Consider the following 27,946-nt stretch of genomic DNA (forward strand, 5'->3'; position numbering starts at 1 on the left):
GGTAAAGAAATGTCTCAAGACATGAGAAATAAAGATAATTTCTTTGCACAAAATGGTCAAAGTTTCAATATAATTAGTTAAGCATTGCTAATTAGTTTGAATACTGTGTCAAAAAAGGATGGACTTGTGGAAAGCTCTCTGTGATGTCCAGGACGTCTACTGAAGTTAACACCTCGTCAAGAGCGTTTTGTGATGAGAGATGTTGAAAAAAATCATCATGCAAGTTCAGCACAGTTGGCTAATTCATTAGAAAGTCAAGCTGGGGTGTTTCCCGTGACACCACACGACGGACGTACAGTGCAAAGGACAGCCTTGCATGACTGTCATCCACAGAGAAAGCCACTGGTAAAGCCAATGCACAAAAAGCCTTTTGCTAGAGCTCATATTGAGAAAGGTAAAGACTATTGGGTCTCTATCTCTCTATACTTTGGAGTAAGATTAATCTTTGTGGTTCTGGGGTGTTCCAAACTTAATGGTGTGGCAAGGGTGAGGAGTTCAATGAAAAATGCATGGTACCAAAAGTAAAGCATGGTGGCAGTGCAGGTGTCGGAGAGTTGAATTTATAGATGGCATCATGAATACACAGATGCACTGTGAAATACTTAAAGAGAAGATGCCACCATCACTCTGTGCCCTTGGTCACCTGGCAATCTTTTAACATGATTGTGACCCAAAACACACATCTAAGGTCACTAATTCATTTTAGAAGAAGCACAGGGTAAAAGTGATTCAGACATCAACCCCAGGTTGAGGTATGGTGAGCTCTAACGTCATTTTCCATCCAGGATCTGAAAGGGGTTATTGTTCAAGAATGGAGAATATAAGATGTAACTGTATGTTGTCAACAATTTTATTCAATGTCTAGAAGAATTAGTGCTGGAGGCCATACAAAATATTAGATGTTTTTTTTTAAAGAATCTTTGTAGGGTGTACTCATTTTTGCAACACCATCACTTGATTTAAATGTGTTATTTTTCGTATCCTTAAGATGGTAATGACTTTCACTCTTATGTTAAGAAACATAAATGTTTAATAAAACTGGTGTGTAAAAATACAGCAAATTGTTCTCATATTTACTAACAAATGGAGAAAAATCTTAATTTTCAAAGGGGGTGTACTCAATTATGCGGTGCACTGTAGATTAAAAATAGAAATGAAAGTTCACTTTTACTTTTTTTGTGTCTGAGGAAGTCTTTATCAGTACTGAAAATAGTGAGGAAAAGCTCACGTTTACCTTTCCAGGGTAGTAAAACACCAACATATACACAATTAATGTATTTAATTATTTATTTAATTTGGGTCTATAAAGTTGCCTTGGAACAAAAATTATGGGTCAAATTGCCCATTGGACATCAAAATCGTAAAAGAAACATTATTTGTGTTAAAAAAACACATCAGTGTATCCTCACTCTGCATGCATGTTCATCGCCCTAAATGAGAAAAAGTGACAAAATGTCTGGAAGAAAAAGTGTCTATAAAAGTCTTTTTCATTACTCAAAAGACTTAGGAAAAGCCTTTTTACCCCATTTCAGGATAGTAAAACATCAATATAGCAGCATACACTGAAAACATATATTTAATTTGTGTCTGTACAGTTGCTTTAGAACAAAAAATAAATGGGGTCAAATTGACCCGCGAACATCAAAATCGTTACAAAATTATTTGCCTACACTTCAAAACATATCAGAGTATCCTAACTTTGCATGCATGTTCATGGCCATAAAGGAGAAAATGTCACAAAATTTCAAGAATAAAATCACAGGTTAACTGTTTTTTCCAACAGCTTAAAAATCAAAATGGGTCAAAATGACCCAGAATATAATATAAGGGTCAGAGTTGTATAGTACTTAAGTATTTTTAATTTCTACATAAAAGTAAATTTTCAATTATTCGTATTTTATTAGTGTTTTTCTTTGGAAAACAAACATTCCAACATATTATCATAATTTTTACTCCACTACATTTCATAATTTCAAATTTTTGGTTTATATTTAATATTTAAGTACATTAAACATCTAGTAATTTTTTGTACTTTTACTTAAGTAAATTTTTTTTTCGTACTTTTACTCAAGACAGTAAAAGTACACAATTTTTATGTAATTAGGCATTAAATCAATTTTAATATGCAATATATAATGAATACACAGTATGATTTTATGCTTTAGAATGTAGTGAAAATTTTTTAGTAAAGAAAAATAAATTTTTTCCCAAGACTCTGATAAAGCAGATGCTTGGAAAATGTAACTAAAATACTAAAGTATTATACACCTCTGATGAGGGTTAATGTAATATAAAAAGCCATTGTCATTCATTAATTAGGCTAAATAGTTTTTGTGACATTCAGTGCAACAGCCCACCTTATCACACTTTGACCCACAAGAGCAAGTGTCACAACCCACAGTTTGAAAACTCCTGCACTAGACCACAAAATATCGAAAATAGTCACATTTCTATAAACATGTGCGGCCATTCCATTTAACAAGCTGGGACCATAGAATTACAAAAACAATTCCCATAAAAATTCACACAGGTGTCCTAGCAACCACAGACACAATCACACGTGTAACACATTTAACAACCCAAAACTATCCAAAAACGGTCAATTTGATGTTTATTTTCCCTACTATAGCAGCCTACAAAATAAAGACACTGACCAGATAACTGCTGTAGATTAACGACCTCAGCCACACCCGTGTGCTCTCACCACCCTGTGTATATGGACTGTCATGTTGTAAAGTGACAGTATGTTGTCAAAGACGACACGCGACCAGATTTCAGCTCTCTCATTTTACGGAACCGTGTATGAGTTCAGGTTTTGTCGCGTCGGTAGTTTGGGCGTGAGCCCGATCAAAGGTCGTGTTTCCGCAGGTGCAGTGTAAGCAGAGAGCTGTTGGCACTCTTTAACGCGAGTGGTCTAACTTATCTGGTCAGCTATCGCTGGGGCGAGGTTCTCACATCTCACCATCTACTGAACATGAGTCAGAAGAGAGTATGTTAACTCACTGATCGCACGCGGCCACAGAAGAGCGTGTCAAACGTACAGTGCGTTTCACTGGTCAACTTTCTTCTCCTTATACGACCCACAGAAAAACAACAATGCCGAAACCTGTAAGTTTTACTTTTATTTTGTTCCATGGATCGTGTATTTATATAAATAATAAGATTATAATGGGAACAATTAAATAGGATTGTACCACACAATAATTTTATATGCTGAGAAATAATAGGCGTGATGTAATAGTAAGGTTCACTTGGTCTAGTCATATTTCACCCTATCTTTGCATGCTGTTTTGCATGTGTACATCTGGTAACATTTGATATAGGTTGATGTTCCTATGCCATAAGACTTATCTAAATCAAAGCTTACACAGGTTAAACTTAGGTTTCAAAGATTTTTATCTCAATAATTTAGTGATCTTATTATTGCTGAATGACAAATCTTGAACTTGAAAGACAGGAGATCATTTTGAGAAGTTATGATCATTTTTTTTTACATTTAATGCTAAATCAGCACTTATTGCCTTACAGTTATTTCTACAATGGTGCCAACTGTGATAAGTACTATATTATAATATACAACTATATATTTTTTATTATATTAAGGCTTATATTAAGTGATTTTACTAAATGGTCTCTCTTAGAAATGTGGTTTAGTGATTCAGACTTTAAGTATGTTCGAGTGATGGTTAACATGATTCAGTAAGATGAGTCTTTACATATTAACTAGACAATGACAATGAGTTCGTACTCTGTTCGTGGACACAGAATCCTGCAAAGTAAAATATTAGCTAGGTGATGATTGTATTACCTAGTGAACATACTTTTGACTGTGTTATTTGCTTGTCAGAATGTGATGTCATTACTTTTTCAGAAAGTTTTATGGGTATATCTTTATTTAACTGTAAATATTTGAGATCTGTTCAAATATCTTATATAATTTCTATTTCAGTTCTTAAGTGCTCCTGTATAGCTCAGTGGTAGAGCAATTGCGTTAGTAGCACATAAGGTCATGGATTCCAACCCAAGGAACGCACATGATTCAAAATGTATGCCATGTAATGCTCTGTAAATTGCTTTGGATAAGACAAAATCTTACTGAAGGTAGTCTACATCCCACTACATGGACCTCACGAATTACAAGTTGTGGGGTAATGTTATAATGATAATGCTACAATGCTTTGTCTTAGAGAGGACCTGAAGCTAAATTAAGCCTGGGAAAACAAATCCCTATATCTTTGATTATTTGAAGGCTGTGGAGTGTACACATTCACTGACATTTTAGGAGGTCGGCGCTCTCCAGGCCAATGAGACATGTACTGTAGCGGTCACACTGAGTTATGACGTAGTCTGAGCCATTCTTCTGGCTAGATAAACTTTACAGCTCTGGTAAATAACTCATGGTTGCTCATGGAGATGGTGAGTGCTGGATTAAACAATAGCACTCATGCTGGCTGTTCCATTGTTTGGAGAAATCCAAGCAGAATGAAAACCTCTGAAGATTATAGATTATGTTTATCGTGCTGGAATTGAGATTATAAATTGAATCCATCATGCTGGGATTGGGATTATTAATTTTTATTTAATTTTTTAGGATTAAGACAAGGTGTAGCCTACTTACAATATGCCTCTTACTGGCAAAGTTAAAAGATATATGAACTAACGTCTCGTGTGTAGTGTAAATAGCGACAGAAGTGATTTTAACTTTTTTGACACAGTTGTCAGCCTTTTGCGCCTACTCTAATGGCTTGGTAATAAAAAAAAAAGATGCATTACATTGCATTCATAGTTTTACATAGATTTTTCCTGATATGTAACATAGTATGTAAACATTATATTAGAAGCATTAATATTAAAGTATATTAGCAGAAGCATTAAGCATAATTTATTAAAAGTAGCACTGCAATCTTGTTTTGTCAGCAACAGGTGTCAACCGCTTTTAAAGTGGCCAATGTTTGGTCCAAGCATGGAGATCATTTACTTGCTGAGTTGTCTGAATACTACGGTACGCCAGCCAGGGTTTAACAGTTATTGCAGTGTGAATATTGTAGCAGTTGACACTTTTCTTATGACTGGAGTCATTAAGTTTTTTTTCCTAAATCTAGATTATCGCCTTTCTTCAATGGGGGGCAGATCATTCACTACTATTGCTCCCAAACTTTCTCTTCAACGCGCTCTCTGTAGTGTTAATAATATAACTGAATTTAAATCATTACTCAAAACCCACCTGTTTTCTGAATGCTATTCCTCTTGATTTGATTACTCTGCACGCATTTATTACCAATATTTCTCTGAATGTTATGTTATGTCTCTTAATTTCTGTTTTGTATTTTTGAACTTGACTCTACCTCCCTGTACTTCATTGTCCCTTATAATTGTCTTATTGTTAATTGTTCTCTGTAAAGCTTCCTTGAGCTCTGGAAAGGCGCTATATAAATAAAACTTATATTATTATTATTATTTGTCAGTAAAGGTCTTCCATTTATACCTGACCATCAAGCACCAGTTTCAGAAAGCAAACATTAAACAGAAAGCTTCTTAGATTTGCTGCACAAGTTTTAAAGGTTTTATCTTTACAGGCTCACAGGAAGATTGTGTAACTTTGACAATGCTTTGGCTCTTGTCAAGGTTCACAGGCTTGTTATGAGAGGTTGTGTAAAAGTGAAAATGTGTGCTGGACTGAAATGTGATCACTTGGCTGATTGTCTGCGTTAGGCTGTGAATCACTTTTGTAAATACGTTTTTTGTTTTGTTTGTTTACAGACAGCCTCATACATTTATATAATTGGTTGGTTATTTGTTTTAATAAGGATATTTACAGGATTACATAAACATTTTATTGTTTTATTATTTTTGCAGAATCGAAAGTTGAATCTTAATGAAAAAAATATATTTTCTGACATAAATAAATACACACCTGAGAATGTCTGTTGAAACCACCTTTGTTGTTGTCAGTCATATATTATGTAAGATAATTATGTCAATAAGTCTCAATTGCCATTGGCTTTATGAAATGAGCTGTAATTTGGGTGGCATCTCATTATTGAACACACAGTGGTAGTTGACTAGCCTGGGTGCCAGCCCATCTTAGCCCCGGCAACGTCAGGCTAGTAGTTGACTGCTTCAATTACATTATTCTCAATTGCTTAATAAACCGATTTATGTTTATAAACATTTCAATTTTACCATTTATGTGCTATATAAACTTAATATTTAGCTATTGAACTTTTCAAACTAAATGTTTAATATTTAAAGGCGGAGTTGAAAAACGCTTTGGAAAAGGAGACGGGCCAACCACCCAAAACACACTTATAGCCAATCAGCAGTAAGGAGCGTGTCTACTAACCGACATCCTTGCCGGGTTGCGTATGTGTGGGGCGGGTCTTTTAAAAGAAGGTCCAGATTCTATTGGGGTAGGGGCGTGTTTGTTTCAAACATTGTGCACTCCGCCTTTAACTAAAAATACACCACTTTGGTCAGCGAATGTTTTGCGAGGTCATATTTAAAATTTCAGTATAAGTACAAAATATGATTTGCTTTATTGCTTTACTGTATTTCATTTAGTGACAATAAAAACACCGTAAGATCAATCTGTCTTCCAATTTGTGTTTGTTTTCTGCAGATCAATGTCCGTGTCACTACAATGGACGCCGAGCTGGAGTTTGCTATCCAGTCGGTTACTACGGGCAAACAGCTCTTTGAGCAGGTAATGTTTAGCTGTCATAGACCTACCGTACACGTTGTATAAAAACTGAACGTCTGATGTCTTAAGCCGGGTCAATAAGCCTCATGAATTATCTCTTCGGCCTTTAGATTTAAACCTCCAGTTTCAATTAGACATGCAAATTGTGATTTTTTTGTTGCAGTTTTATCTTGCATGCTGGGAATGATTACATTACATTACAGTTTACATTACTCACAAAAAGTTCTAAGGCAGTAAATAATCAACCTGTAATGACTCGTACACTCCTCAGACTAATTGCAAAAGCATGTGCTGTCGCCCTGATCACACCCACATTCACATTTGGGGGTAGGCAATGGGTGTAAATCATTTTTCAGATACTATTCAAATTAGTAATCCTAAACTGTGCATTGTAATGTTTATGGCACGCCATTGCATACGGAATATATCACCGTGGTGGAGGACACCATCATAGTGCACACCTAACTGATAAGACTTTAGGGTTGGGTGTATGGTAGTTTCCTTCACTCGATAATTGCATGGATTCTAATCTGTATCTTTTACAAGGTAATCACCCACACATCATTTGGCCACAGCGTAACTAATGTCACTGTTGTGATGATTTGTGTAAGGTGTTGTGTAAGTCACACATGAGTATTGAGCCTTTTAGACAGCGCTTTCCAATGTCATGGGTTCGACTGTGAGGCAATGCAACATTTTCCGGTTGCATAAATGTATAATTATATTGTACTGGTTTTGTGGTTAACCTGTGTCCTCACCTCCTATATGTTACTTCCTGTCTGTACTCCATTGTCCTGTTTAATATTTAACTTGATAAAATATTTGAAAGATTTGTACTAACACATCTAATACTGTTATTTGCATTTTCTCCTGTATTTAGGTGGTCAGGACAGTGGGCTTGCGTGAGGTGTGGTACTTTGGTCTGCAGTACACAGACAACAAAGGCTTTCCTACATGGCTAAAATTGGACAAAAAGGTATTAAACATGAGGGAATAACATGGTGAATGAAATATTCAGAAACAATAGCAAATTATGTACTTTTTTGTATTTTTAATGCACCATAAAATCAACATTAAACTCAAAATTGTTCATGGTATTGTTATATTGTGCTTATGATTATGTTGTCTATATAATCTCTTAATCTCACGTGAAACTTACTCAGCCTCTGAAACCACACTAAGCCCTCTTATTTTTTAACTCCTCCCCTTTTGTGAAATAAAGACGTTTTAAAAGCCAATTAGGCTAATGGCTGATAGGTAAAACTAAACCCTGTCCTAAAAATGTTTCAGATTCATTCAGAAATGTTGCACATACTATCAATGCTAAAATCATAGGTTTAATTCTTTTGGACAAAAGTTTTAAATGCATAAATGTGGATTGCTTGCTACAAACTGTGTATAGACTTTTATATATACTCATTCACTGTATCGTCACAGTCAGAGGAAACTACCCATGCAGACATTATTTCACATTTTGCTTTCACAGGTGACCTCTCAAGAGGTAAAACAAGAGAACCCTCTTCAGTTTAAGTTTCGGGCTAAGCACTACCCAGAAGATGTGGCTGAGGAACTGATTCAGGACATCACTGTAAAGCTGTTCTTCATGCAAGTAAGAGATGGCATTTTGAGCGACGAAATCTACTGTCCCCCAGAGACAGCGGTGCTATTGGCTTCCTATTCTGTCCAAGCCAAGTTTGGAGATTTTTCCAAAGAAAAACACAAAGCTGGATACCTAACATCTGAGCGATTACTTCCTCAGAGGTGAGTGGGAAAAACCGACAAAGAATTTAGTAGAAATGGCAAAGATGATTATGACATGAACAAATGGAAACATTATAATTAGTGTGCTTGAAGTGGAAGGTATTAGGGTCAGCTGGTACTGGCCACTCATGGTCACGTTTTTGTTAACATCACTGTGAGGTAATATTAGCGGAAACGTTGCTTGGGCTACTGCTATAGCAGATTAGATTAGACAGAAGTTTTGTCTCACAGGTCCTTGGTCCCCATTAAATTAGGAAAGAAAACTTCCTATAGACGGCTATTGTCTAAAATATTATTTAAATATTATATAAATTAGATAATTCACTTAGTGCCCCCTCCCTGTAGTGTGATGTCATCACTATTAATCACCCATTCACTAGCTGCATTACCATTTTTTGACCTCTTCATCTGATACTGTTTAGGTGATAGCCCCTTTGTTTTTTGTTCTCTTCTTTATTTTATTTATTTTTTATTTTATTACTATTATTATTATTTTCTCTGTATATTGTCTCTTCTGTTATGTGGATATTATATGTCTATATTTTTTGTATGTATGTTCTGTACGTTCTTGCAAAAAAACCCCACAAAAAAATAGATTCATTACCTTTTGAATTGTGCATATTGACATTGAGAATTAAAAATACGGCCAATGGAAACAAGTACATTTCCATTGTCTGTGTTCCCATTGGCTGTATTTGAAATTTTCACAGGACCAAAATCGTGAGAAGTGCTGGAACGCAAGAAAAAGATGCATGGTTTGTGGAAAATAATGTTTTTTGAACCATAAACCACGCAAACACATTGTCTTATACCAAAATACACAAAATAAAGTTGTTTTTAGCAACGTAGGTGCTCTTAAAAACCAAAAAGGGCCTGAAAGAAATTATGAATTTCTTTCCAAAGTTTCTGAAAGTTTTAATTTCATTTACATACTAAAGACCATGCAACAATTTTATTGAAATTTTCCATTTAGACGTGCCGTTCTGCCAAATGTAAGGCCAACCTTTTAAAAAAATTATATACAAAATTGTGTTTTACAGAGTTCTTGACCAGCACAAACTCTCTAAAGAACAATGGGAGGAGAGGATCCAGATTTGGCATGAAGAACATAGAGCCGTCCTCAAGTAAGCCTGACAGATAAACACACCATCACCTCTCCATTATTCTGCTGAACAACAAGTTCATCATTTTTGAATTCCTTGTCACCAGGGAAGATGCCATGCTTGAATATTTGAAGATCTCACAGGATTTGGAGATGTATGGTATTAACTACTTTGACATAAAAAACAAGAAAGGAACCGAACTCTGGTTAGGTGTGGATGCGTTGGGACTTAATATCTATGAGAAAAGTGACAGGTAAGCACTGACAGATTGGCCAATGGTAAATTACTTTTTAGATATTGGGGTCAGTGTGACAGCAGTCATGACTTTATGGTCAATGACCTGCAGTCACCCACAACAAGCCAGACTCTGAGGGAAAGAGCTGAGTCGATGTGACTGCATGTTATTTTTTGGGAGGTCATTGCTCCCAATGACTGATGTATCATAGGGTTTGTGACCTAATATCTGTTGATAAGCAGGAAAAATACATTTTAAACTAATTATCTAATGTGCTACATTTCTTAGGTTGACTCCAAAGATTGGATTTCCATGGAGTGAAATAAGGAACATTTCATTCAATGACAAGAAATTCATAATTAAACCTATTGACAAAAAAGCTCCTGTAAGTCTTTTTGAATTGTATGAATATGATTTTATGATATGTTATGTTTTAAAAAAAACTATGTTTAAAAGTCTTATTACCAACCTTCAGAATGCACTTCATATTACTGGTTTACAATAGACTTTCTTTTCAACTATGAGAAATGTAGTCTCAAGATGTCAGGTTTATTTGACTAAATGTAAGATTTTCAAATTATTCAATATAGCCAAAGTTCAGTTTGTAATTCAAACATTGCACACCTGCTTATTCATTTTTATAATTAAAATGACGAGCATAATTTCAAATGATAAGTATAAAAAAGGTTGGTAAAATTTTTACTTATTTATTTTTACAACATAAATAAATCATCATTAATTTTCAATCCTCTTGTTGTTCCAGGACTTTGTGTTCTATGCATCTCGGTTGCGCATTAACAAGCGCATCCTGCACCTGTGCATGGGCAACCATGAACTTTACATGCAGCGCAGGAAACCTGATACCATTGAGGTGCAGCAAATGAAGGCACAAGCTAGAGAGGAGAAATATCAGAGGCAGATGGAAAGGTGCGAACAAAGTGGTGATTCCCCGAAATGCTTCATCTGCCCTGTTTAGCTCATGACCGCAGAATTTATCTGATTGCAGAATGTCAAAACTGCTAATTTATGCATAGAAATCCATTTATTTTGGAACATGCTGATCTTATAAAGATAAGATATCTTAGAGAAGATAATGTTCATGTTTAGAAGTACACTGTAAAAAGTAAATTTTTCACTTAAAGTAAGATCATTTAAGTTAAAAAATTTACCAATTAAAGTAATTTTTAGGTTAATCCAACTTTTAAAAGAAAGAACATGTCTTAGTTTTTAGTTTGCATTATGAGTACATTTTTAAATGTGTTTTATTTCAAAGAAGGGTGCCTATCTGTTTTGTTTTCTTTTCAGAGCCCAGCTAGAGAATGAGAAGAAAAAAAGAGAGGAAATAGAGAGGGAAAAAGAGAGGGTAGAACGAGAGAAGGAAGAGATGATGCTAAAACTGTACAAATATGAAGAACAGACCAAAAAGGTTGAGAAAGGTAAGAAATTTTGAAATATAAGTTGAAAAAAAATATATATAATATTATATGTATATATTTGATCATGGATCTAGAAAACAATGCAATATAATATTTGATGTAAAATTTAATGTACCATTAATTATAAACCCTGAAAGAAGCATCTGGACTTTTAAAACACTTTCTGTACCAAAATTATGGACATGACAGAGAAAAAGGAGAATGATATTATTAGAGACATGAAATAAATTGCATTATTTGTATTAATTTTTTGGTAGCATTGTGCTGATATTTCTCACTGACAAAAATGACTTTCTTACTTAGCATTTTTGTCTTGTTTTCAGTAAAAATATCTAAAAATCCTGATGAGCAAAATGACCTAGGAAAATAAGTCTAGTTTTTAGACAAAAATATACAATTTAAGAGAATTTGTGCTTATTTCAAGAACATTTTTCTTATTCCAAAGTAAGAAAGTCAATTTTGCAGTGCTGGATTTACACTGCAAAAAATGATTTTCAAGAAAAAAACATTTTTCGTATTTTTGTCTTGTTTTTAGTAAAAATATCTAAAAATTCTTAAATTAAGATGCATTTTCTTGATAAGCAAAATGATCCAAGAAAATAAGTCTAGTTTTTAGACCAAAAATATAAAATTTAAGTGAATTTGTACATAAAACAAGCAAAATGGGGTAAGCAAAAAATCTTGGGAAATTTTCTTCAACACTAAATTCTAAAAAATTTTAAGAAACATTTGCTTACCCCATTGGCAGATTTTTTTTGTTGCTTGTTTTATGCACAAAATCACTTACATGTGATATTTTTTGTCTAAAAACTAGACTTATTTTCTTGGGTCATTTTGCATATCAAGAAAACGCATCATAATTTAAGAAGATTTTTTCTTAAAAAACATTTTTGCAGTGTACTTAGCATATGCAAAATGTCTGCCACCCTTATCATACATTATGACACTGAACATTGGGAATGTAGTATTTTATAATTTAGCGACTACTGCCCTCTTTTGGTTGAATCTGTGAATTGCACAGATCTGAAAGAGCAGCTTGAAAGAGCCCAAAGACTCGAGGAGGAGAGGAGGAGGGTAGAGGAAGAGGCAGCGCGTCTGGAGGCCGAGCGACAGGCAGCACTGATTGCTAAAGAAGAGTTTGCCAGGAAAGCTGAAGACCAGCTGAAAACGCAAGAACAGCTGGTGAGCACACAAAACATTTTTTAAACATTTCCTCTATCTGTGGTTAAGGCAGTGGTTCTCAAACTTTTGGGAGTGCACCCGCCTTTGTATAGGGTGCATCCTTTGCGACCCCCCCCAAAGAAAATTCATGCCATAAAACAATCTCAAACATAAAATTTGAATTAAACAAAACATATTAATTGATGCAATGTAGTGCTGTTGGTTGGTAGCTATATTTTTTTGCACAAAATTTATGATAAAGTAGTGCATTTTACAAAAAATGTCACAAACCTGGGCCCTTACAGTTTGGCAACCACTGGGATAAGGAATAACATAGAGTCCGGCCACAGGGCACAGGCTGAGCTTGTGATGCTGTGATGTGTATGAATATAGAAATGTGAATGAAATTAACATTTAAAATGAAACTTTTAAATATGACACTAAAATATGAAATATACGCGGAAACAGAGTTTTATGCTTTTTATAGAACTAGCCTTGATCAAAGAATTACCTTTCCAACACATAAGTCAGCTGTGTAAAGGCAATTTTTGTAGGCAGACCAAAATGTATTGCATCTAGATTAAATTGGAATGAGATTTAACCTGCTAGTTAAATGTTTAAAGGCTGCAGACTTGGCTGAGTACACAGCAAGGATTGCTTTACTGGAGGAGGCCAAGAGAGTTAAAGAAGAGGAGGCCAGTGAATGGGAGAACAGGGTAAGTTACAAGTATGGCCTCTAAAAAATTCACATTTTAGGTTGTTAAACATCAGCTCTATAAGAAGTAAGGTTAAAATATTTCCTAATGTTCTACTCTTCTGCTCTCAGGCTAAAGAGGTGCAGGATGACCTGATAAGGACCCGCGAGGAGTTACATAATGTGATGGCGTCCCCCGTGGCTGCACCCATGGCTGCTCCTGTTCTGGCTGCGATGGAGGAACCTTCAGAGAGGCTTGAAAACAATCACGAGGATCATGAGGAGAACAGTAGCATCTACAGTGCCGAGCTCCTCGTGGACGGCATAGAGGACCATCGCAATGAGGAGGAGCGCACCACAGAGGCAGAAAAGAATCAGCGCGTGCATAAACAGCTTCAGGTAACATATGCATACATGCACACTTCTTGTCCCAAACACAATTATGTCGGGATCAGTGGTTGTTTTAAATTCACCCCAGTGACTTGAAATATTGATTTCTCTCCACCAGTTAACTTAGTGATTTATCTGGAATGGCTTATTTGTTTATTAAAAACTGAGGCTAGGTAGATTTGTGTATTGATTTGTTCGGTGACTCTTTGGTGAATAGTGAGTTGCTTTGTAAATGAACATTCATTTCTTGTCCCTATTTTTATTCTAATGTATGTTACTGACTACATGAAAAGGTGATTATATGTTATATTGTTTATAGACACTGAGTTCTGAGCTGGCCGAGGCCCGAGATGATACTAAGAAGACTCAGAATGACATTCTGCACACTGAAAATGTACGAGCCGGAAGGGACAAATACAAAACGCTTCGTCAGATCCGTATGGGCAACACTAAGCAGAGAATAGATGAGTTTGAAGCATTGTAATGGCTGATGATGACTTCTCTGAATAATCTCTACCAACACCAGCACTCTACCCATGCACCTTATTGCTGTTCATGGGTGAATGTTTTCTAATTATCACAAATGGTTTCACTTCGTATTTGGTGTTGAAATCACTGGACTGTTTGCATAGTGGGTTATATGTACCTAAAACATACAAGATGTGTACATGGTTTAAATTTGCCTTTAGCACTCTTGTGATCCTACTGTATTGTGCCAAAGCTTTTGGCTTAAGAAGTCTTTTGTCATCTTTGTAAAAAAAGATCCTCAGCATTTTTAAGAATGGTCTATTGCGGTGAAAGCTGCTTCTTGTAGTATAATGAAAAACCTCACTTTTTGTTAAAATAGAAGGACAAAAATCAGCAAATGATACCATGATAGATGATAGATTTAATGTGATCAAACAGTGGCCGCAACAAACAAGTAGATGTTTTTTAATGTTGTTGTTTTTTTGATTAACAAAATGCTGCTTATTGTAAATCAGAATTGATTGCATACCTCGTTCAATGTGATATATCAAAATAAATATAAGAAATTGTTTAATAGTTTTAATACATCTTCTGTCAAGTTATGACAAATGGAAATTCAAGCATGGCCACGATCTGGAAATTGTATTACAACGGCACTCTTTCTTTCTTGACAGCAAAATCATTCAAAATAGCAGTATGGTTTGCATATTTACCCAGATGCCTCATACGTAAATTGCGACCAATTAAAAGAACTACAGTGCCATTTGCATCAAACGCAGAGAGCCGTTTAAAATTTTTATTGATTGGTATAGGGTGCACCTGCATGAGCACACAAAGGCCCATTGATATTTACCCAAAGACTAGAGTGTTAATTATGTTGCTAGACAACAACTTATGAAACCTGGAAACCATTTGTTAAAATATGTAAAGGGTCATTTAACAGTGAAACAGATCAGGATTACTGTGTACTATTGGAAAACGTTTTTAGGGGCTTCCTCGAAATCCTCCTTTAAAAATCTTCCATAGAGTACACCCACTTTCGTTGAAATCCTGTCTTACTGGGTAAGTTTATGCATTCATCTTTTATATTAGCAGATTTATTTTTCTTTTAAAGATTGGATGCAGTGCCTATTTTAAATATCAGAAATCCGTTTATGTGCAGTATTCACAAGGGGGATTAATTGCAGAAAAGCTTATTTGTTGCCCTGGGTTTTAAGCTTGTCTGTGCTGGAGCTTAAATAGCAGGAACATTTTATCCTCATCTTGCCGATAAAATTGCACACATTGTAGTGCCCATATTACATAAAATTGACATACTGAGGATGTTAGGTGGATGGAAAAATATAATTGTAATGAATTACAGTATTGACTAACCAAATAATCACACAATAAGAATTTAAAAGACATACTGTGCGGTGTATGTGTGACCACAACTGATTTATACAATATTTGCTTTTAATGACCATGACCATTAAAATATAAAGTTTATGGTACAAAATAGAGAGTATTTAATTTGGTTATGGTGTTTGGCAAAAAGGCAAACTACAGCATATAAGAGAATATGGCTTTTATTTAAATATACTATCTACAAAAAGTGCATTGAAAAACTGATAGATAACAGGAAAGAAAGCCTTGACTACAGTTTTATCAGTTATTAATATTTTATTGATCCTCTCTTGGTTTACTTCTTAAAGCTGCACAACATGCACACAACATGCATGCAAAAAGTAACACATTTTATTAATAATTCTGTGTTATTATTACATTATTGTTTCAAAGTAACTGAAGTGTGTACAGTATGACCCGAATGCTCATTCAAACTAAAAGAACATATGACCATATAAGGAGTGTATATATTATTCCCTGGGGGTGGTGCTGAAAGAACAGCTCCCACTAAACACGACTGCTTTTAATAGCGGTCCCCTGTGGCGGCTTTTCCACGAGACCCTCTTTAGCTGGACAGAGGGCAGTCATGACAAGTCATGAATCACCAAAGTTCCCATACACGAACCGGAGAATTGAAACCTGAGGGAGATTTGGTGGCGACTATGAGAAGATGAAGAGGCAAAACGTGCGGACACTCGCCTTAATTATCTGCACTTTGTCCTATTTATTAATGGGAGCGGGAGTCTTCGACGCGCTGGAGTCAAAGCAGGAGAAGACCCAAAAGGGCAAACTCGACTATCGAAAATTTCAACTCATGTATAAATATAACCTTACAAGATTGGACTTCGATCAAATCGAAAAGGTCGTTTTGCTTCTGAAACCTCACAAAGCCGGAGTCCAGTGGAAGTTCGCCGGGTCTTTTTACTTCGCCATCACTGTAATAACGACCATAGGTAAATTGTTCACTTTAAGTGATTTAACTTTAAATACAGTGGTTATTTTATACAACTTATCTAGATTAATTATTTTAATAATTTAATGATTTATTAATTTAATTTTTTATGGAATTGTAACGAAAATGAATTTCGTCACATCAGGAATTATCGTGATTATCTCTATTGAAGTGAATATTTTAGCTATTACTTACCTGAATACTTTATAAAAAGTGACCTATATAGTTTGTATGTTCACTTGATGCACAAAATAAGCATTAAAATTTAAGTCAGGAAATTAATAAACAAGAAAGGACTCAATAACAAAATCATCACTTATCAAATGCATAATCCTGTGATATAATGCATAAATCTGGTCATTGCTTTTTAGATTAATTCATTCAGAAATGAAAATTGGTTATTTTTAGAAATGTAAATGGACGTTATTGTAAACTCTTAAAAATAAATGTGCTGGGTCATTCTACGGAAATATTAGAATTTCAAGCACCACAAAAGTGCTCGTCCCCACAGTCATGTACAAAGGGAAAATGCTTTCTTCCATTTTCTTCCATTTAAAATACAATAATGTGTCCATGACTATCAAATATATGATGTAAATTACATTAAAAAACAAAATGCTAAATAAATATTATAAAATATATGATGAAAGTAGTGGTCCCCTGGAGTTGTGTCACTGGGGTTACCATTTAACAAAAAGCTCTTATTTTTAAATAAAAATCACAATGACGACATCACTTGACTTCCTTCATTCAATTTCCTGGAGATCTATGAAGAGAAGTGGTAAGTCCACTGTCTCTTTTCAGTTATCAGAAATCTTCTCATTTATCACATGATTTCATATGAAGCTTTTAGTTTAAGTCACTGGTATGACCTCTTTTATTGTTTGGGAATTGCAAAAATTAGAATACAAATGGATTAAATTATTTAATTTAGTGAGTATACAATTATTGACAACGTGTGGTTTGATACTTTGCAGCAGTAATTTTATAAAATGCAGTGTTACCTTCCTTATGGGTTACACCAGTAAAGATCAGTAACACCAGTGACTGATGATTTGTTGTGTCACTGGTGTTACTTTGTATTTTTTCTTTCACATTTAATAAAATCTTTCAGATGTGACATGATGATAATTTTAAAATCATTGAATTCTGCTACACTTAAGAATTAAGCTTTAATGCTGAAAAAAAATCAAAATAATATTTCATAAACACCTTTAATATTGCAAAAGAAGTAAGGTAACACCAGTGACAAAGTGTGCAGTCTTTAAGTATATGCACACAAACAATTAAAAATCATTAAGCTGTCATTTATGTGTACTCACAAAGTCAAAAAGTAATCTAATAATGTGGTCTAAGTTTAAATGTTAGAAAAATAAATCAATTTTAAGACATCTTGCCATGCCAAAAGTGGACGTTTCTGTAGAATGACCCTGCTACAGTATAGACCATTTCAAAAGATGTATACAACACTGGTCCAGAAGCACTTCCTGTTTCCGTTTTTTAACACTAGATAAACGTTGGGATAAAATAAACCAACAGAACATATAAACCTGAATTAACTGAAGTTAAACAAACATCTTAAAGATAATAATACATGTGAAATAAAAAAATAACTGTCACAAACTGTAACAGGAAGTGTTTCTGGACCAGTGTTGTTTACATCATTTGAACTGGTCTATACAATGCCACATGAGAACATGTCTTGGGCTCTATTGTTAAATAAAAAATCTTTAACATCCAAAGAATCATATTGCTTCACAAAAGTTTCTTTACATTAAAATGTATGACAGATATGTTTTTTTTTAACATTTAACTCACATTCACCGATTCATTGGAGAACCAAATATTGTTCTCCTGTGTGAAGAAGCTTTTGTAGCATAATTTTTTTTACCGTGTACAGTATTTGTTTTTGTTTAACCTTTAAATTATATCTTTTATAGACAGGTATTGCAGTCTTTGTCACCATATAGGCAAGAGCAGAAAGTCTGTCATTTCATAAAAAAAGTAAAAGTATACACTTTTGAAAATGCTTCATAGTCTTTATTTGCTTTTTCACACTTCATTTTGTGTTATTGCTTGTCCAGTATTGAGAACTCCATGGAATTTCAACAAATCTCCAGGCTAATACCGTATTAGTCTCCCCTCATTGGAAAGTTTACAGCATCATCATAACAAAACTGGAATGTCTATATACGCAAGTCTCACAGAGACAACATCTGGGAACAAGAAATGGACTCTGGTGTAACAGGCGTTTGTAATAATATTTATGAAAATGTAAAGTACCTTCAGTACTAATAAATGTGGGGGGTGAACATCTGATTATAATCTCATGACACTGGCCTATAACAAAAAGTAAAGACACTGACCAGCTTGTTTTCTTTATTTATTTTCCATTGCAAATGGTTTCGCAGTAAAACTTTGTTTAACGGATATGAACCCAGAAACAGCAGCAATGTTATTTTACTGAATTCCTTCAGCAGACCTCACTATCACAAGACGTAAAGCACTACTATAGTATAGCCTTAACATTCTTTTCATTTATTTATATCCTCATCTAAAAACATGCATGTCCCACTCTTCTTTTCAAGGATATGGCCATGCTGCTCCCAGTACGGATGCTGGGAAAGCATTCTGCATGGGGTATGCGCTTCTGGGCATCCCCCTCACCCTGGTGATGTTCCAGAGCCTGGGCGAACGCATCAACACCTTCGTCCGCTTCCTGTTGCACAAAGCCAAAAAATGCATAGGCCTGCGGCGCACCGAAGTTTCAATGGCCAACATGGTGACCATCGGATTCTTCTCCTGCATCAGCACCTTGTGCGTGGGAGCATTCGCATTCTCCCACTACGAAGGTTGGAGCTTTTTCCATGCTTTCTACTACTGCTTCATCACCCTGACCACCATCGGTTTTGGGGACTACGTGGCCCTGCAAAAGGATGATGCGCTCCAGAACGACCCTCATTACGTGGCCTTTAGTTTTGTCTACATCCTGATGGGCCTCACAGTTATCGGTGCTTTTCTTAATCTAGTGGTGCTACGGTTCATGACAATGAACACGGAGGATGAGAGAAGAGATGCAGAGCAGAGGGCCCTCCTTTCCAAAGATAATCAGAAAGCCCCGCCTCTGCGCTGCACAGACCCTTCAACCCCCGTTGCCAGGGGCCAGGACAAAAGACGAGGGTTGAAGAGCGTCTACGCCGAGGTGCTTCACTTCCAGACAGTGTGCTCCTGTCTGTGGTACCGCAGCCGAGAGAAAATGGTGATCCTTCCGCAAGATCTGTCCTTCACTGATGCTCTAATGGAGCAAGGAGATGTGTCACCCCACGACTTCTTTGAATCTGACCCCACAGGCTGCGTGTGTAACCCTCAGCGCTGCTCAACCATTAGCACTGTGTCTGCTGATCTGAAAAACATCTCTCCATTCAGGCTCTTCTCCAAGAGACGTAGGTCTGTCTGAATCACCGCAGTTTCTTCTCAGGACTGTTGAATTATTTTTCATGCAAAGATGATGGAGCAGCACACCCAAGGTTGAGATTAAATTTAGGAAAGAGTTTGATGGGTGTTTTGGATTTTTTAACCCTTTAGATATACTCACTCTTTGATGATTATTAATATATTAAACTTGACTTCTGCATTAGATAGTTCAATGATATATACATATACAGATACAATTCTTTGGTAAAACAATGCCAGACAATTTTTTTACCTTGTTCAGGTGACATTGTCAGCTCATGATCACGGCCAGTTTTTTGAATTTTTGAATGAACTGTTTTAAATGAATTTTTGGACAATTGGCAGCCATTAAGTATGTGACATGCCAAGACATAGTTGCCAGACTGTATTCACTTCATCACTGTAATAAGTCCATTGTAATACAGTATGCTGTGCGAGACTTTAGTATGGCAAACAAAATGAAACGCGTACTAGATAGCTGTTGATCCAGATGGCATACCGACATGACTCCTGCTTTCTGCCCAGCTCTATACTGTACAACATGTTAGGAAATAATCTAACCCTTGTAAAACCTTTTACAGTATAAAATCTGATGGCGTCACGTGGCATGATAAATAATTCCATTGGATTGTCTGCAGATTACCTTGTTTATCATAGGAAAGGGAACCAATTGGTTTAAGCAACACTAATGTACGCATACCTCACAAAGACAACATCTGGGCATGAAAATTGTATTAAACTCTTGAAGTATTGAATTACACTTGATGTTTAGCACTTAAATGTCAGCTTTGAAGATAAAGTTACAGTACGACCTTGGTCTGAACTGCAGTAGTTATCGCATACGGACCCTCCAAGTGCTCTCAGCAGTGATCTGGACATCGTGTCCTGTGTATCCCCTATGACTCAGAGAGGCCTTGCTGCTTAGGCTATGTTTGGACCACACAGGACCGGGTGTCATCTTCATGTCCCGCCAAGGAGAAAGCGCTCTGTGTCCAAGACTTTGCCTTCAGCTATTAGACCTGCATGACACAGTGACAGAAGGAAGTGCATTACAATAAATGCCTGCATTTCTCTCCCATGGTGGCAGCATCTGTTGCTTTTCCTTCTTTATTTTTGTTTCTAGTTTGGCATCTATATCTATGAGAAAGGTAAAAATATCTTTGGCCAGAAGGTCAATGGGGGTAGGACATAATGTACATTAATGCTTCTATTTATGTGTTTACTAAGAAACCAGGGCAAAAATAACTGTTTGCTGTTTGTAGATTAAAATTATAAGGATTGATAAAAATTAAGTGAGATAAATTAATTTAATGCAGTTTTACATTATACCTGTACTATGAAAAGTATTACAAATGTAAAGCCAGCAAATAAAATAAAAGTGTTATTATCTTTCTAATGCAATCGTTTATTGAACCTTAACACAAAGTTTTATGTAATTTTATGTTCAAAATACATTCATTTTTTCATGGCCATTAATTTATCATAATCAATTTATCATAAAAAAATGAGAACAAGCATACACTAAAAATGTAAGATTTAAATGAAAATATAAATTGAGTTCATTAATACAAATAACCATATAAATAAGATAAAATTTGATTTTCAGAACATTTTTATGCTTTAATCTCTTTAAACTATATGAGGGTCAAATACAACAAATAAACATAAACATTCTTTATAGAGCACCTATTTCATTGCTAAAAAACAACGTTATTTTGTGTATTTGGTATAATACAATGTGTTTGCATGGTTTATGGTTAAAAAAACATTATTTTCCACATACCGTATATTTTTGTAGCTTCAGATTTCACTCTCTTCCTGAAATGCAGGGATTTAAAAAGCGCTGTGTCCCTGATTGGTCAGCTAATCTGTACATTGTGATTGGCCTGAATACCATGACGTCAGCTAGAAATGTGACGCTTCTTACCATGTTTGAAAGATTTGCTCACAATGTAATGCTAACAGGAGTTAAATAACATGCTGTGAGTCCAAGCGGGAGGAATTATGATAATGTCGGTCTTGTCTACATCACCAATGCCAGGAAGTAAACTGTTGCCTACAATCCGTGTGTTTGTTGTAGTCCAAGAAAAGAGATTTATGTTGGAGTCAATAACTCGCGTCAGCTTACTTTGGGGTTTGTACCTTTTGCATATTGTGAACTGTAAAAACGTGAATCGGACAATAGGTGCTCTTTAAAGACAACAGAAATAGTGTTTGGCATTTTACTCTATGTCTCTATTTTCGAGTGACACATTTAAGGATGTTAGGTATTGGGTTTGTCTAAATACCCACACTTGCGGGGAACCACTTGAGTGTGATCCAGTCTGAGTATATCCCATCATGCATCTCAAGTGCACCAAAATTATGTGATGTCAAAAAAGGACACTTTCATTTCCGATATAGGTAAAATTATATTACATAATTATATGTTAAATTACATATAATCTGGTAGTAAAACATAAAGTGTTGCTATTTTTTGTTACTCCTTTTATATCATTTCAAATTATAACTACAACAAACGAAATCTACCCAAAATGATGACATAAGAATGAAAAACGAATGATTTGTGTCAATCAATACACAAAATACAGAAGGTTATCAATTAAAGAACCAAAAGAAGAAGAAGGAGGTAACTCATACCGGAGAAACTGGCCGGGGTATGTGTATTGGAAAGGTGGGAAATATTGGGAGCATAGGGGATCATATAAGAAGAATCAACATTTTCTTGAACTTTTGAGTCATATTACAAAGACATCTTAACTTTCTGAGTTGTATAGGAAAAATACTACAATATATGATATGATATTTTTTTCACATATAAGCCTACCGACCGGCCAACCTTGGACATTTTTAAGTAGCATCAGCTGAAACACACTGTTACATTTTATTAACATTTGATTATGTTTCAACACATACAGTTGTGTTCAAAATTATTCAACCCCCCAATGCTGTTAAGGGTTTTAGGGAATTTAGTGTACATTTGTAATTGTATTCAGAATGAAATCCTACAATGACTTCTTAACCTCTTAAACCCTAAGGACCCAGTCCCGGGTACAAAATTTCGTATTTTGACTCAATATAAAGTATTCTTTTAATCTTTAATGGTCCGTCATGGACCCCAGTAACACATATGAGATACTGTTTGAAAGCTTAGAGTCTCTACTTTCTGCAGATATGCATCACTTTGAGAAATCTTTTACTGTAAGAAAGTTATTTACACTTAATTTACACTATCACCCCCCCCCCCATAATTTTGTATATAATTTAATATTCACATATTTCATATTTTTCAAATATGACAAACATGGGCAAGTCTTATATCAAATGAAAGCTCTCATTCTCAGGAATAAGGCTACAGCGTTATTTTTGCTCTATTATAGCAAACACACAACACATATCAACACATATCCAACAATTGTCGAATGAATAATAAGGTAAAAAATGGTCTTTTGTAAACGTATGTGAAAATTGAGTGTGGACTGCCTCAGATAGCACAGATAGCCACAAATGATACACCATCTTTTCTCTTAGGTCCTACTCTAAAGAATGAGTCCATTCACAGCATTTTCTTTGGTTGTGTGTATGAATAATCCCTTGCTATTTATTATATGTGCAAAACAAAAAATTAATATTTATATGAAAAATGTATTTTCGCACACTTCAGTAAAATAAGAATAACTTTTGAATGCGACATGCTAAAGAGTTCATTCTTTTTTTGGGTGTTTACTGTCTGCTGCTGGTAACAACCAGAACTGTCTGCAGTCTGCTAGAGCACACAGAACCAGAGTTATACACTATCAAATGCAGTATTTACAACATAAAAAAGAAAATTTGGTGTTTCATCGTATGAAAAACAACATAAATAACACTATTTGTCACAAACAGCAGCTTTTTATGTAACTTCAAAGGGTTTTCTTTAAAATGATATAAAGAAATTGCATTTATTCCACTGTATGTGGTTATGGGAGCACTTCAAATATTTTTAGGTGGAAATTAAATACAAAAGGGTATTATTCCTCCCATCAGTTGGAGTAAAATAACTTTTGTATACATTATGATAGAGAAAAAATTCCTTTTTCCTCTTTAAGCTGGCAATGGCTGGAATCAAACAAAACTGTCTGCAGGGAGCTGAGACACTCAGGGCCAGAGTTATACACTTTCAAATAAAAACTTTAGAAAAAAACCATCAAAAAGCGCCTATTTATTTTTGTGTTTATTAGAGGACTGACAACACATACAACCATGTTTAGCACTTTTAACAGTGTTTTATGTTATTTTAAAGGGTTTCCTGTAAAATGATACCAAACATTTGTATGTAAACCTCTGCATGTGGGTATGGGAAGCTTTTGAAATTGGGTAGGCCAAATCCAGGCGAAAATCCCCAAAATAGCTTCAGAACCATATGCAACTAAAATGACATCAATTGGTTTTGTAATATAGTAGTAAATGTTTCTTTTGTGAATTCTTCATTGACACAATTATTCAACCCCTTAAAGAACTACCACTCTGAAGAACAGAGGTTCATTGAAGTGTTTTCAATCAGGTATTGAAAACACCTGTGGATGTCAGGGAACAGCAATAAAGCCTAATAAGCACCAATTAGGCAGCTTTAAAATGACTGTGATACTCAACTCCTTCTAAACATTTACTGGTGTGGTTACAAACATGGTGAAGTCAAAAGAATGGTCCAGGAAGACAAGAGAAGAGGTGATTAATCTTCACAGGAAGGGCAATGGCTATAAGAAGATTGCAAAGATGTTAAACATACCAAGAGACACCATAGGAAGCATCATTCGCAAATTCAAGGCAAAGGGCACTGTTGAAACGCTTCCTGGTCGTGGCAGAAAAAAGATGCTAACTGCGACTGCTGTGCGCTATCTGAAGCGTAGAGTGGAAAAAAGTCCCCGTGTGACTGCTGAGGAACTGAGAAAAGATTTGTCAGATGTGGGTACTGAAGTTTCTGCTCAGACAATACGGCGCACCCTGTGTACTGAAGGCCTCCATGCCAGAACTCCCAGGCGCACCCCCTTGCTGTCTCCAAAGAATAAGAAGAGTCGACTGCAGTATGCCAAAAGTCATGTGGACAAACCACAGAAGTTTTGGGATAGTGTTCTGTGGACTGATGAAACAAAATTAGAACTGTTTGGGCCCATGGATCAACGCTATGTTTGGAGGAGGAAAAACAAGGCCTATGAAGAAAAGAACACCTTGCCTACTGTGAAGCATGGTGGGGGGTCAATCATGCTTTGGGGCTGTTTTGCTTCTGCAGGTACAGGGAAACTTCAGCGTGTGCAAGGTACCATGAATTCTCTTCAGTACCAGGAGATATTGGATGACAATGTGTTGCAGTCCGTCACAAACCTGAGGCTTGGGAGACGTTGGACCTTTCAACAGGACAATGATCCCAAGCATACCTCCAAATCCACTAGAGCATGGTTGCAGAAAAAAGGCTGGAAATTTTGAAGTGGCCATCGCAGTCACCAGACTTAAGTCCGATAGAGAACCTCTGGTGGGACTTAAAGAAAGCAGTTGCAGTGCGCAAGCCTAAGAATGTGACTGAACTGGAGGCTTTTGCCCATGATGAATGGGCGATACCCGTAGATCGCTGCAAGACACTTGTGTCAAGCTATGCTTCACGTTTAAAAGCTGTTTTAACTGTAAAAGGATGTTGTACTAAGTACTAAGATTGAATGTCACTTGGGGGTTGAATAAAACTGATAATGATGTGAGCACAGAAAAGACATTTGTGGTTATTTCATTATAAATGTTATGCTATATTTGTCTGACCTACACATGCCTCTTTGATGTAATTGTAAGCAGGATGACTGAATGATCAAAATCAATGTCAAACCGGCCAAAACAATCAATTTCAGTTGGGGTTGAATAATTTTGAACACAACTGTACATGCTTTTCCAACCTTTTGTCCTGACACGTGTGAACTGAAGAAGCAATGGATCAAACTGATAGCCTATTACACATTTCTGCTTTTCATAATGCATCATAACTCAACACTTGTCAGACAATTATCTCAATATGATCACATTATGATAGAAGAATTAGAATCAAAATGTGCTGTTCCAGTTGGTAAATTGTGTATGCTGAATATAAATATATTTGTCTTTGGCTCAATACTGCATACTATCTATCTATAGTTATTTGATTCTTTGGTCTTCTGGTGTATTAAAATGCATATGTAGAAGGAAAATAAAATTTATGCATGAACCAAATTACGACCTCAGTGTGGGTATTTGACAGATGTATAAGTTAAAATGATGCAATGTATTTAAAACAAAACGAGCCGTTTACAATATGAACAAAAACGTTAATCGTTTCATAAGGACATGTCCCTTTAAAATTACCAGGCAACAACGCGTCTTTTCATTGGTTGCAACACATGGTCCAAATACTGTGCACGTTTTCAAGACAACGACCATATCATATCATTTAAACAGGTTTTATCTCACAGAATAAACATGAACTTCAAAGAAGCGTGTGCGAAATTATTGGACCAGAACAGGAAAATCGCGCTTTTTGCCGCAGGCACATCTGTGGCATTGCTTGGACTCGCGATTGGGTATCGATACACGCGTAAAGAGAAGAAGTTAATAAAAGTTGGAGTTATTTCTCAGCTGTTGGTTCATCCGATGAAATCTGGTAAAGCTGTGTCGGTGGACACAGCTGAATGTCTGCGAATGGGACTGAAATATGGCGAACTGCAGGATCGGTGAGGTTTCGTAACGTTACGAGAAACTGCAATTGACCGCGTATTTACTTCTGTGTACTTTATTGTTTTATTTAATGTTACAAAGCTCTTACTGTAAATCATGTGCACTGTAAGTACTGTTTAAGCAAATTATTGTTTTGGTGTAGCACGAGGATTGCCATCTGACAAACACTCTACTGTACACGTTGTATTATTATTTTGTAGCCACTGGCTGATCATAACGGAGGAAGGACACATGGTGTCAGCCAGACAACAGCCTCGAGTGGTGCTGGTATCTTTGACCTGTAAAGGTGGGCAACTGTGTCTCAATGGACCTCAGATGGAGGAGTTGAAAGTTCCCCTTCAGCAGCCAAATAATAAGGTTTTGGACTGCAGGTACATTAGTTCTTGCAGTAGCCCGAAATGTATTTGCACACTTGAATTAAACTTAAAAGGCATGAAAGTATTCCATTTTAAATAATAGTAATAAACTTAAAGTTATTAAATTAATCTGCATATGAACTGAGTTTTTCAGCTGAGTTCAATGTATTTTAGTTCATGTCTGTAGAACTCTGCAGGCGCACACAAGTTTATAATCACATGGACCACTAAATTTGACCACCAGAACATGCTTTTTTAGTTTTGAGAGGTGTAGCTGTATGTTTTATTTAAAACCTTACAAAATATCTTTTAAATGTTTATTTGAAGCCTAAAAAGTGTGCTTTTTGTAAAATGCTGTTTCTCTGGGTTTGACAAGCATGTAATACAGTGCCAGTTATACCATTTTTGTGTCTATATACTATAAAGTTGGAAGACTACTGAATATTAACAACTTAAATAAACAATTTTGCTTATGTATAGAGTGTTTAGTGTGGACGTCCAGGGGAGAGACTGCGGGGATGAAGTGTCTGAATGGCTAACCCGATACTTGGCATCAGACAAGACTTTTCGACTGGTTCATTTTGAACCCCATCTAAAAGCTCAGAGGCCTTCAGAGAAAGAGCCTCTTTTTCCCAAGGATGAAAAGGTAATCTAAAAAAAAGGAAATAATTTTTAATATTTAAAACACATTTTCTATTTAACAATGCTGACATCTCAGCAGATGGAGCTAGTGAGTCATTTAAAACTGTATCATTGTAAATCATTAGCAAAATCTTGCTACCCACACAACTTTTTTTTGCGGTGGTGTAGCCAATTTGTCTCATGTCTAATAATGCACAAAACCACTAAATAGTCAAGAAGAGATCATTTAAATTGTTTACTTTTAGTCATTGGCATAATAGGACATATCATGACTCTTCAGGTGGCTTATCCCGATGCTGCTCCTATCATGCTGATGTCCGAGGCTTCAGTTAGGGACCTAAATAGCAGGTTGGATCGTGATGTTACTGTTGCTCAATTTCGTCCCAGCATTGTGGTCAGTGACTGTGAGGCGTTTACTGAGGTATTAGAGTATTAAAAAGTTGACACACACACACACACACACACACACACACACACACA

General features: G+C 35.7%; 3 protein-coding genes and 1 long non-coding RNA gene across 5 annotated transcripts in view; 3 read left to right on the forward strand and 1 right to left on the reverse strand.

Moving 5' to 3' along the window:
- Positions 1-1,269: 1,269 nt before the first annotated feature.
- On the reverse strand, positions 1,270-2,790 carry LOC129417838 (uncharacterized). Its single transcript, XR_008635879.2, has 2 exons — positions 2,655-2,790; positions 1,270-1,430 (listed from the first exon to the last, which is right to left on the reverse strand). It is a non-coding gene; the product is annotated as an uncharacterized lncRNA (long non-coding RNA).
- LOC129417837 (ezrin) lies at positions 2,776-14,531 on the forward strand. The gene is made up of 13 exons (XM_055172691.2): positions 2,776-3,108; positions 6,620-6,703; positions 7,581-7,676; positions 8,187-8,461; positions 9,502-9,585; positions 9,671-9,817; positions 10,088-10,184; positions 10,563-10,726; positions 11,105-11,235; positions 12,257-12,417; positions 13,020-13,112; positions 13,223-13,489; positions 13,800-14,531. Exons 1-13 carry the CDS (start codon positions 3,097-3,099, stop codon positions 13,962-13,964), a joined length of 1,776 nt encoding a protein of 591 aa, XP_055028666.2. The 5' UTR covers positions 2,776-3,096; the 3' UTR covers positions 13,965-14,531.
- A 1,329-nt stretch (positions 14,532-15,860) lies between these two features.
- LOC141362562 (potassium channel subfamily K member 3-like) lies at positions 15,861-21,080 on the forward strand. The gene is made up of 2 exons (XM_073864813.1): positions 15,861-16,287; positions 18,875-21,080. Exons 1-2 carry the CDS (start codon positions 16,005-16,007, stop codon positions 19,741-19,743), a joined length of 1,152 nt encoding a protein of 383 aa, XP_073720914.1. The 5' UTR covers positions 15,861-16,004; the 3' UTR covers positions 19,744-21,080.
- A 5,055-nt stretch (positions 21,081-26,135) lies between these two features.
- Positions 26,136-27,946, forward strand: part of LOC129417173 (mitochondrial amidoxime-reducing component 1) — a 30,874-nt gene continuing 29,063 nt past the window's right edge. The window contains exons 1-4 of one of the 2 annotated variants that reach the window (XM_055171672.2): positions 26,136-26,464; positions 26,669-26,839; positions 27,305-27,470; positions 27,747-27,887. In XM_055171672.2, the coding sequence (XP_055027647.1) occupies positions 26,214-26,464; positions 26,669-26,839; positions 27,305-27,470; positions 27,747-27,887 (729 nt within the window). In that variant the 5' untranslated portion in view covers positions 26,136-26,213. The remainder of the gene's footprint in view (positions 26,465-26,668; positions 26,840-27,304; positions 27,471-27,746; positions 27,888-27,946) is intronic. The other variant, XM_055171671.2, reaches the window with a different exon arrangement.

Source organism: Misgurnus anguillicaudatus, unplaced genomic scaffold, assembly GCF_027580225.2.
Source record: "Misgurnus anguillicaudatus unplaced genomic scaffold, ASM2758022v2 HiC_scaffold_28, whole genome shotgun sequence".
Taxonomy (NCBI): domain Eukaryota; kingdom Metazoa; phylum Chordata; class Actinopteri; order Cypriniformes; family Cobitidae; genus Misgurnus; species Misgurnus anguillicaudatus.

Excerpts from the sequence above, each read along its gene's own strand:
- LOC129417837 (XM_055172691.2), top strand. Across the intron at positions 8,462-9,501 it reads GAGCGATTACTTCCTCAGAG|AGTTCTTGACCAGCACAAAC; the intron begins GTGAGTGGGAAA and ends TGTGTTTTACAG. Across the intron at positions 9,586-9,670 it reads GAACATAGAGCCGTCCTCAA|GGAAGATGCCATGCTTGAAT; the intron begins GTAAGCCTGACA and ends CCTTGTCACCAG.
- LOC141362562 (XM_073864813.1), top strand. The coding sequence starts at position 16,005 with ATGAAGAGGCAAAACGTGCGGACACTCGCCTTAATTATCTGCACTTTG. Across the intron at positions 16,288-18,874 it reads CACTGTAATAACGACCATAG|GATATGGCCATGCTGCTCCC; the intron begins GTAAATTGTTCA and ends CTTCTTTTCAAG.